Source organism: Athene cunicularia, assembly GCF_003259725.1.
Source record: "Athene cunicularia isolate RWA chromosome 4 unlocalized genomic scaffold, athCun1 chr4_part3, whole genome shotgun sequence".
Lineage (NCBI taxonomy): Eukaryota > Metazoa > Chordata > Aves > Strigiformes > Strigidae > Athene > Athene cunicularia.
Window position 1 is genome coordinate 11849711 of NW_020799100.1, and position 11129 is coordinate 11860839.

At 51.2% G+C, this 11129-nt stretch overlaps 1 protein-coding gene across 1 annotated transcript; it reads left to right on the forward strand.

Annotated features, from left to right (window-relative positions):
* Positions 1-5673: 5673 nt before the first annotated feature.
* On the forward strand, positions 5674-10829 carry LOC113480100. The gene is made up of 5 exons (XM_026848699.1): positions 5674-5815; positions 6466-6867; positions 8380-8481; positions 9209-9252; positions 10279-10829. Exons 1-5 carry the CDS (start codon positions 5764-5766, stop codon positions 10501-10503), a joined length of 825 nt encoding a protein of 274 aa, XP_026704500.1. The 5' UTR covers positions 5674-5763; the 3' UTR covers positions 10504-10829.
* Positions 10830-11129: the final 300 nt, after the last annotated feature.

Consider the following 11129-nt stretch of genomic DNA (forward strand, 5'->3'; position numbering starts at 1 on the left):
GATCATAGAAGGGCTTTTTGAAGTGTGTAAGGACTGCTGCAACATGACTGTTACATCCATCAGTCCAAAACAGGCTGGAGGTAATGGATGCTGAGTGATGTACTCAGGACTGGGATGTCACAAGGCTTTTGTAAAGCAAACCTAAATTTTGTGATGCACCTCATGAGGTTGAGGGGACACTTCAGTTCATGTTTTCACAGGCTTCAGAAATTCTGTCTAACTCCTCTCCTCTAGTGCTGAGAGAGGGGGATTATCTGCTTGGAGGACTTCCTGTAACCATCAAATACTAATAGGTTTTTTAATATACAAACAACTGAAAACCCACAACTTTCAGAACTACAGCTTATGAAAGAGGATCAGGATCATGAATGTGCTGTAGTAACAAGAAATCACTCTGACACAGAGATGTCTGCATAATACCTTACTGACCACTGGAATAAGCCTGAGTTCACTGCTGAGAATATATTTTTGAGTGTTTACATGTAAAGCAAGTTTTAGCTCAAACCTTGATCTAATGGGGATATACAATGCCAGGTTGTTTATGCCTGCATCACTCCTGGGTTTATTCTCTGCAAACATTCAAGCTAATAAATCCCTGGTTTAGTAGTGATCCTAACTGGGTGCAAATCTGTGAAGGTGACAGTCACTTTGCTAGACCTTAGAGGACAAATCCTCTTTAAAATCATGACTGATTTTAAAATCAGAGTTAAAATTCTGAACTATGTAATCATTCCCTCCCAGATATTATGTTACTGTAACGTAAGAAACTTCTCAGACGATTGAAGAGGGATGCCAATGAACCTTGCAGAGTCCTGCAGGGCTTGATGCCTTATTGGGATTAGCAGATTGCCTACATTATGGTATTGGAAATACTGAATTTGGGTGTGGATGTAGCAGAACTGGGAGCAATGGGGTGAAAAGCAATTAAGGGTGGGTTGTTTATTTGGGAGGACTCAAGGGAAAAAATAAGCACAGCAAAGTAAAGAGGAGGTGGGATAAAAGGGACAGTTCCCACCTATTGTCATATGAGTGTATTCTCTAGTCTGTGCCGTCGTCCCATAGCAGACCTGTGTGTCATGATAGCAGGTATCATCCTTTTGAGCTGAAAAGAGACTGCAAAGGCACTGATGTGTGGCCAAACTTCACCAGGGCTGTCTCAAGTGGCTAAAAGTCAATGGTTCAGAGCTGCTGACCACTGACCTCCTACCTGGCACATGACTTCATGTAAATTTTGAGGCCAGCACAGATGGCCAGCTCTCACGATTGTGCTTTTGCTGCACCTCCGAGACAAGCAAGATATTAGCTCTCTGCAGGAATACTGCACCCTCTGCTTCATCCTGATGCTTATTGGTAAGTCTGGGATGGGGCAGGCAGAAAGTGACTTGGGGGATGTAAAAGCTGGGCCCGGAATAATGCTGAGCTGATGTGGTAGGGGGAAGTAGCTGGTGTTCTGAACAGAAAGCTAGGTATTGAGGGGGTGGGGGGTGGGGAAGCATCACAACATGACTCATATTCACTGCCGAGCATCTCCCAAAGCCACCTGCTGAGAGGGCAGTGGTCCAGCTGAACCCAGCGCAGCCATTCACTGTGCGCCTGTTCACTGCTGCATCAGTGCTGTATTGCTGTATCAGTGCTGTATCACTGTACCACTGATAATCTCTGGACAGCCCATGAAGCGTGATAATGGCAGGATGGCTGTACCTTCAGAAAATATCTTCATCTATGTGATGATAATATATATGTGAAGAGGCTTTCTCTGCTTTTAGATGTGGGTTATAAATCAAAAATTTAAGCCTGACAAGACGTTCACAACACCTGGCCCAACCACTGGCTGTACCCATTCCTGGAAGGAAAGAAAAATTATATCATGGGCTGATTAACTTGTGTTTCTCAGCCCACGCAGCTCCCTGCAAGCCCTGGAGAGGCAGAGCGCTTTGCTGACAGACTTTGGGTACCCCATAAAATCCTCCCCCAAAAAGATATGGATGCAGCAGCTGCGTGTTGCTGAGAACTGACTCCTATGCATGGAGCTGCAGCAGATGGGGTGGTGGGGTGAGGTGTGCTGCAAACAGGCTGTGCTTGAAGAGGGGAAGGGGCCACAGGTCCAGCGCCTGCTCTCACTCCATGAATTTGTCCCTTCCCCTTTCCTCCAGGGAGAAACCTGGCTGTCCTTGTTGAAATCCATCAGGATTCAATCAACGGCACCGCAGGTCAGTCCGTGCTCCTGCCCATCTCCTACAGATTTAACAGTGCCCCTCACTTCCCCGTGTCAATTGTCTGGATGTTCAGCAACAGCAGGGATGTACTCATCACCTGCACAGTGCTGAACTGCTCCCTGGATGCCGGGGGGGCTCCCAGCAGCTGCATTGCAAACCATTTCCCCCATCACACGTACCAGAGACATGCTGAGGTCTTCCCGGAGAATGGGTCCCTGCTGCTGCAGCACCTGCGGCTCAATGACAGCGGGGTTTACAGTGTCAGATTCAGCTCACCTTACAAAACCTGGCGTGTCACCCTGACTGTGCATGAGCAGTGTTTCACCCCTGAACATCCAGGTGAGTGTAAATATGAGGTCAAACCCTGTACCTGAGCCCAATGAATCCCACAAACAGGCCTTGGAGATAGGAGTCCAAGGTTATGGATTAGACTCGCCATCCTGTCCTCCATTTGTGTCCTCTAACCCTATCTCCACATGCTCACCACTATCAACACCTTTCAGGAGGGCCCTGGTTAGAGGTGTCATGTCTCAGGCAATGAGAGGTTCATATTCCCATAACACATCTCATAAAAAGTAATCTTTATGCCTAGGGCTACAATTAGTGCAGTTAGCAGGGTGGAATCAGGAACTTTGTTTTATGGGTTGGACCAGATCAGGGTCCTCTTTGCTGTTTCCCTGAAAAATCAGAGGTGATGGGAAGCATTATACAGCATCGCCATTATCAGATGTGCAGGGCAAGCAGCAGAGCTTGATCTCACCAGCAACAGGAGGAGGAGGAGGATCCTGCAAAGGCAGGCAGAGGGACCTTTACCTCAGGACACCCCCTGGACAGGGTGTGTGTTTTGTGCTGTGCTCAGGAAGGGACACGGGACTGCACACTTGGTCTGAGAGGCACGGAGGGCCCTCAGCTACTCTGCTCTGCACGGGACAGGAGGAAGCTTGGGGATGGCACTGTACCCCTACAGAGATGTCCCATAGGCACCCGAGGAAGGTGAGAACCCCAGGAGATACATAGCAGACAGGAACAAGGGGTGTGCATTTGGGTCTTGGAGTAGGATTCATCTGCTCATCCAGCAGCAGTGCAGGCAGCTACCTGTGTCAGGCTGCCCATGCCAGCCTCAGGCATCGGACATGAAGAAGGCTTAGCAGCCAACCATGCCCAAGAGCTTGCCATCTCTACCCCAGGTGCTGGGCTAGGAGGAGGAGGAGGAAGGAATGCCACTTTTGTCCCTTGCTACATCTTGGGAGGCTGCTACTTCTTCATCCTGCTGTTCCTGCAGCTGATTTTCTACCTCCGATGGCACAGGGTGAGTGCGCACCTCTCCAGGTGAGGTGCCTTGGGCTCTCTGGTCCCATGAGAAGGCCAGAAATGCTGGGGATGGAGCCAGCTCCTCCACAGGAGCTGGGGTCAGCTGAACTCCACCCCATGGAGGGGATTTCCCTTTGGTGATGCTGCTCCCAGGAGTGGACCCATCACAGGGCCATGACCCACGGGCAAGCAGCGCCAGAGAGAAACAGGTGGTACATAGCACCCGGGATGTGGTCAGCCTTGGTGTCTTCTTTCACAGCAACAACCTGACAGTCTGGGGTAACTTCTGCTTTGTGCCCACAGCCAAACTCCTGGGAGGCATCAAACACAGTGTCCCACTCCGTCCAAGGGGCCGAGAGTGGGCAGAGTCAACTGCAGCCCAGAACAGCTCTGCAGCTACAGTGATGCTGCTTCTTGAAGCTTTTGGGGGCCACTCAAGAGGAGCAGGTGAATGTGCAAGAGCAATCAGAGGTGTTTTCCTAAGGAAGTGCTGCAGCGCCGGGCAGCAGCCTTACAGCAAAGCCTGTGCACATTAAATACACTGAGCTATTTCTGGAGGTTTGTTTTCCTTCTGTCACCCACTCTGGTTTTTCCCTTGGTGATGGAGTAGTCCCAGGAACCAGTAAACACAGCGGCTGTCCTGCTGCAAAGTGAAGTGCTTTGCACTGTGGTACCTCCCCCTCGCTTTGCACAAGCAAATGTGCCCGGGTTATGCCTGCTAATGGGGCAGAGGCCCAGGGTTTCCCCAGTATGAAATGATCTTCCAGTGGCCCCACAGGACTGGCACATCTTTCTTCCAGGGAGGGGACAGCGCTTCACCCCATACCCAGCCCCAGGGGCTGCCCTGCTGAAAGCCCCAGGCAGCAGCAGCCACTTTTCCCCAGTCAGTACCCACTCTCTAGTTAAATAAACACCCCTTCCTCCAACAGCCTGTTCCCCACAAAGGCTGAGGCTGCATCTGCAGCATCACTTTGGGCTGTTCCTGCAGCCAAACAAGAGGGGAGATAATTTTCCAAAGCTTCTGGTGAGCTCAAAGTGGTCAAGGCCCCTCAGCATGGGGCTGCCAGCAACTAGCGGTTCCCTTGCAGAATATTTGCTGATTGTCCCCTGAGGATGAAAGAGCAGAGACCCCTCGGCATTGTCAGTGCACTGTAAATCACGCTGGAATTTCCACAGAGCGTGTCCAGGGAGGAGGAGGTGACCCCACGTGTGTCTTGCAGTTTGGCTGCAGCTGAGAGTGCTGGGGAGGTTTGCAGCCCCGTTCCCCTGCAGCCGTGCTCACCCCCCACCGGCCCACCTCCCACCGCTGTGGCCACAACGCTGCGGTCAGCTCTGAACAGCAGCAACCACGATTGAAGATAAAATAGACAGATGGGGATCTGCTTCTGCTCTGACTGCCTCTCGGAGGGGGTGGCTGAGTGTGAGAGGCTCCAGAGCCCTTGCATGGCTCCCGCTCTCGCTAACGGGGTGCTGGCGTTCATTAACTTGGGGAGCAGGGCCTGCAGGGAAGTGCAGCCCTGGGGAGCTGGCTCAGGAGCAGAGGGGGCTGGTGGCTCCCTGGGTCAGAGCTGTCCCCATGCTCCCACATTGGAACCTCACACTCCTTCTCAGGCTCAGGTCCCCTCGTCCGCAGAAGCAGCTCCCTGGCACAAGCACAGCCACGTCTGGGCTTCCCCAGGCCCCGCTCAAGCAGCAATTCCCTCTGTGCAGGCCTGCAGCTTCCTCTCACCTCCGCCGGCTGGGCCCTGCCTGCAGCCCTGCCTGCCCAGGGAGGGCTTCGGCACCTCTGCTAGGTCCTGCTCTCAACCTGCCTGCCTGTGGATTTTCGCCCCTGGCTGGGAGCTTTGCAAACCCTTTTGCCCGGGTGAGGGCCAGCAGGAGCAGAGCCGGCCGTTCCCTGGGGCTCCACGGGCCCAGCTGGGCTGGTCTCTGGCCAGGACTCCCCCTCTTCCCTACAGCCCACCGCCAGCACTTGTAGCAGCCCCCAGGCTGCGATTGCCAAGCACAGGAAGAAAGCCTGGGCTCACACGCTCGCAAATAAACCCTGCAGTGCGCAGGGGACTGAGGAAGAGTCGCCGACTTCCTCCCCTGCTGTGGCGACAGCTCGGAAATGCTCGCCGGCACCCTCGGTGCGAGGCCTGGGGGGTACAACCCTGTGCCTGATACGAGGTGACTGGCCGGCCAGAGCTCCCCCTTCAGCTCCTGGGCCGGGGCTGGCCCCTGGCACCCAGAAGAGATGTCCTCTGGCCGGCACCGCTGGAGTCTCGGCTCCCTCCTGCTGCTCCTCGGTGAGTCTGGGCTCAGCTGGGGTCCCGGGGTTGGGGACGGGGATCAGCCCGGTGGAGGGGTGCCATGGAGGGTGATGCCGGTGTTGGCTCCTTGGGTGGGTGGCTGTGACAGCTCGCCTGTGGCCCCAGGACTGTCGTCCCCACAACATGTGCCATCAGGGACCTGTGCTGGTGTTAGTGCCCGGCAGGGTCATGGTGTCAGGGGCTGCTCCATCCACCCGTAGATGTAGAGCAGGAGAGAGCTGAGCCTTTGTGTCCCGCTTTCCTCTCGGGGCACAAGGAAAGGCACGGTGTGCTAAAGTGTCAAGGGACAAATAACGCTGAGAGTGTTGGATGTTTGGAGCCCATCTCCAGGGCTGCTGCCTTGGCTTACAGGCAGGCTCAGCCCACGTAGCTCCCTGCAAGCCCTGGAGAGGCAGAGCCCTTCACTGCCAGACCTCGGGTACCCCATAAAATCACACAACCCCCCCCAAAAAATATTATTGCAGCAGCTGCATGTTGCTGAGAACTGACTCCTGTGCTTGGAGCTGCAGCAGACGGGGTGGTGGGGTGAGGTGTGCTGCAAACAGGCTGTGCTTGAAGAGGGGAAGGGGCCACGGGCCCAGCCCCTGCTCTCTCTTCACTGATCTGCCCCTTCCCCTTTCCTCCAGGGAGAAACCTGGCTGTCCTTGTTGAAATCCATCAGGATTCAATCAATGGCACCGTGGGTCAGTCCGTGCTCCTGCCCATCACCTACAGATTTAACAGTGCCCCTCACTTCCCTGTGTCAATTGTCTGGATGTTCAGCAACAGCAGGGACGTACTCATCACCTGCACAGTGCTGAACTGCTCCCTGGATGCCGGGGGGGCTCCCAGCAGCTGCATTGCAAATCATTTCCCCCATCGCACGTACCAGAGACATGCTGAGGTCTTCCCGGAGAATGGGTCCCTGCTGCTGCAGCACCTGCGGCTCAATGACAGCGGGGTTTACAGTGTCAGATTCAGCTCACCTTACCAAACCTGGCGTGTCACCCTGACTGTGCACGAGCAGCGTTTCACCCCTGAGCATCCAGGTGAGTGTGAGTGTGCTGAGCACAGACATCTCCTGCCTTGCCCTGGCCATGCGTGCAGGAAGAAGCAGGTGCTGGCAGAGTGTTTGTACCTACTCTTGAAGGGATGAGCATTTGCAGTGAAGAAAGGATTTCCAGGGATGTCTTACATGGTGCTCTAGGTCTTTTCTTCTTATGACAGGAAACCCATCCTGTCCTGCACTGCCAGCTTCATCGCAGTATAATGGCTTCCTGTGCAGCTGGTTGTCTCTACATGAGAAATGCTCTTTTGCCAGCCTTGTGTTTACCCAGTGTAAATGGCAACAGATGAGAGAGATGGACCGAGAAACCTAAGCACTGTGTTTAGATCCTGTACTGGACTAAATCCAGTATTCACTGGGGAGAATAGAGTGCTCGGGGATAAATCAGTGGCCACATGGGCTAAGAAAAATATACCAAATGAATGCTATTCATGTCTGTGCAAATTGCATATGTCATATGGCTGTAAGCTAAGGTGGCAGCCTCAGTCCCTTTGGCTGGACAGGATCCTTCTTTAACCTGCCTGAGTCTGGCATGTTTATTCACCCTGTCACGCAGTCCTGACGATGTGCCTCATGCCCATCGGTCTTCCTGTGTTTGTCTCTTGTTCCCTAGCCTGGTTTATCACTATCTGCAGTCAACACAGGGGATTGGAAGACCTAATTTTGAATTCAGTAAATTCCCAATTCCCTCCCTGTGTTTTGCCTCCTCTGCTGGATCTCTGCCGTCACTCAAGGCATGAAACAGCACAGTTTTTTCATACAAATGACTCTTCCACAACTCTGCTGCCAGCTATGTACAAAATACATGAAATAATCTCCATGGTAGTATCTGTCATGGCTCAGTACAAATAGTTGTGTGTAGCACCTGAACGTCTGTGCCTTCTGTGCTAGGAGCAAGTTCTCTATCCCCTTCAGCTGTGCCGTGAGACATGCACATGACTCATACTCTCTTCTAGGTAGAAATATCCTGAGAATATTTTCTGGGCTGACATAAAAATTCCAGCCTCTGGCTGGCATGGGGTGATGCTGTCAGCTGTCTTCCCAGCAGTGCAGAGAGGGAACCCTCCTGCACAGCCTCTGCACTTCCACATGGCTTTGGAGGAAGATGGCCATCACAAACCCCAGGGACCTGTTATAGTCCTGCTTGGCTCCCCGCTGTGCACCCTCAGGTCCCAGGTCCAGCATCCCCAAGGGCTTTGGTGTCAGGGTCATAGCCACCCCCGTGGCACTGTGCGTGCAGCCCATGGGGTGCACACAGCGCAGGCAGATGTGCAGGCAGTCAGGGCATGGAAGGAAACTCAGTAATACTTGAGCAGCAAATGTGTCTAGGCTTTTTGCAATGCAGTATTTCCTTTGACCTGTGGGTTTGTAGTGCTGTTCTCCAATCCCAAGGAGAGTGCTGTAATCAGCAGGAATGCTTTAGAAAATGTAGTGAAACCACTGCAAGTACTTGTTTAGAAAACATTTGCACCACCTGTTTTCTTTCAAACATCAGACACCATGGGGCAAGACCACATCCATCACTTTGCAATTGGAATTTGTTCTTCAGTCTTCCTCCTTCTGCTACCCCTGCTCTTCTGCTGCATTCGGCATCGGGGTGAGTGGATCTGCTCCTGTTTTTTATCCCTCCAGATTGCATCCTCCAGCTCAACCAGGCATATTCTTGGGTGTTAAAGGTAGTGGAGGGCTCAGAAATTGCCTGGGTTCTGCTCTTTACACGACGATTACTCCTTTTGTACGATCACCTCTCAAATGTGCCACGTCCTTCCAGTTATAAGAGTAGCTGAATGGATTTCAAGTTCATAATGCAGCTTAAGGAAGCAAAAGCACAGCATGGGTCCATTGAAGTGGTTTTCTGGAGGATTCATACCTTCTGAGGCTGAGACCAGAATCAAGATACTGCAGCATAGCTAGTCTGTAAAAAAGGTACAATTTCATGGACTCTGAAATGCATCCTCTAAGTGTGGCCATGACTATTCTATTGTAGTTACTTTAAAACTCCAGCTGGGGAGAATACCTTGGGGTGTTTCCACTTAAAAATAAACCTACAAGGTGCATATCTCCGCAGCTTCCATCAGTGATGTCTTCAAAACTTTCATCCCTGAGGATGACTTTGTCAGGAGAAAAATTAATTTCTTTCCAAGGGGGAGATTTTGCTTGCACGCAGAGAAAGTAGCTACAGAAATCTCCATCTTAAAGGCAAAATCCACATCATCCCCATGGTGAAAGTGCCAATAGAGTAATCCTGGTTCCCCAGCGCTAGGAGAGAGGGGGGTGCAGATCATCAGTGTGTCTGCCAGATAATAAACGTCTCTTTTCCCTAGGTGCAGCTCAGCAGCAGAAGAGGATAAGCATCAGACAACAGCAGGTACAGGGGAAAATCTGAACCCCCTTGGGCACAGGCAGCTGGGTAACTGCTAACCACTGGCTTGAATAAGATGTACTGAGCTGCAAGAATCGTGTGCTGGATATAAAATTAGGAAGTTAATTCATTACTGTAAGGGAAGTCTGCACACTCCCTCTTCACCTCCCTCCCTGTCAGATCCCAAACCAACATGAACCTTACCTTCATGGCTCAGAAGCCCTGGGACAGCTTTGGCCAGCAGCAGCAAGGAAAATGCAGAACAGTAAATGCAGAACAGTAGAGCAGAGAATGCAGAGAAATGTGTCTTATGAATTTATATTAAAGCACTTTTCAGGGAGTGGTGTGGATGATCTAGGGGCTCATCTCACACAGAGTTTTATCTGTGAAAAATAGATAAAGCAGAGAGAAAGATGCAAAGAAGGAGACATGAGAGCAAGATGGCTTAAGTAATTTCTGTGCCTGCCTCCTTGTGCTGAGGAAGGTGACTCTGTGGGGGTGGCAAGTGTCCCAGAAGAACTAGAGTACTCCAGAGAGCATGGAGAGCATGTTTTGCAGACCCCACTAGCCTGCAGTTGTTTCCACACAAAGAGAGCTTTGTGAATTTTTTTTTCATGTGAAAATAGCCAAGGTTGAGGGTAGGGTCCCCACCCTGTACTCTCTGGTCTGGAAACCACAACAAAACTTCAGCAAAGGTTTTCATCCCTGTTTCCAGTGTCTGTCAAGCTCTCCCATCTGCTCTTCAGGCTGTGTCTGGTTTGTTTGTGTCTGGTTTGTCTGATTTGGGCAAAGTAGATGTCACCCTCCAGTATACCTGGTGGGCTGAGCCAGTTTTGCATCCGTGGGGTGGGAGAGCTGGGACTAATGTTCCCCCACAGCTACCATGGGTAAAGCCATCTGGGGTTTATGTAGCTTCTGCCTCTGTCAAATCCTTGTTGTCTACAAACAGTCAGTAGCTCTGGACCACTCCTGATCCCAACACAGCCTCTGGAGAAGGCTCTCATCTTTGATGTTTTCTTCGTACTTCTCTAGGTCTCAAGCATGGAGGAGTCCCACATGGAAAGCACTGTAGTGAGGGATGTGGCAACCATTTATGCCAGAGTTGGAGACAGCTTTGAAGAGCCACAGCCGAGACTGACATCAGAGGTCATGTACACATCCATAGCTTCTCCTGGTCCACCGGGACTGTACACTGGTTTTACTGTGGGAGCTGCCCCAAGCAGGAGTTTTGCAGAAGGTAGTCATGCCTCAAAGTAAAGAGGATGTTTTTGCCACTGATGCTGTCTCTGCTGATGCTGCACCCTCGGTACTCCCCCTCCAGCAGCTCTGCGCACTGAGCCTAGGCTGTGAAGGATTTGGAGCAACAGAGTACAGAAATGCATTAGTTTGCCTCAAACTGCAGACTCTCTTGAATTTGAGGGATGAATCGATTTTAGTTTCTCCTTGAGACTTCTTGAGAGTACAAAGACACCTGATGTAAGAGAAAGATGCCTAAGGCAAAGGCAAATCAACAGTTCGTCCATGGGAAGCTTGCTTCCATAGACTCACCTTAATTTGAGGGGTAATGGAGAGCATTAAATGGATTTTAACTGTATTTCCTAAGTTCACTACCAATAGTCTTGTCATATTAAAAGAATATATGAAGATTTGTTGTCCTTATTTTTATAAGTATGCCAAGTAATTGTTGAGTAGACTTCCTACAATGAAATTTGCTTGACCTCAGGATCCCAGAGCAACAGGATCCTCTGTTATTTTGTAATGGCCCTTTGAAGAAGCACAAGGAGATGTGTCTTTCTGTACACTGCATTTCCTGGCATGTAATGCCATTTCCTCAAAACTGTATGCATGGGTGGAAGAAAGCTAAACTGTGTAATCTTAGTTTA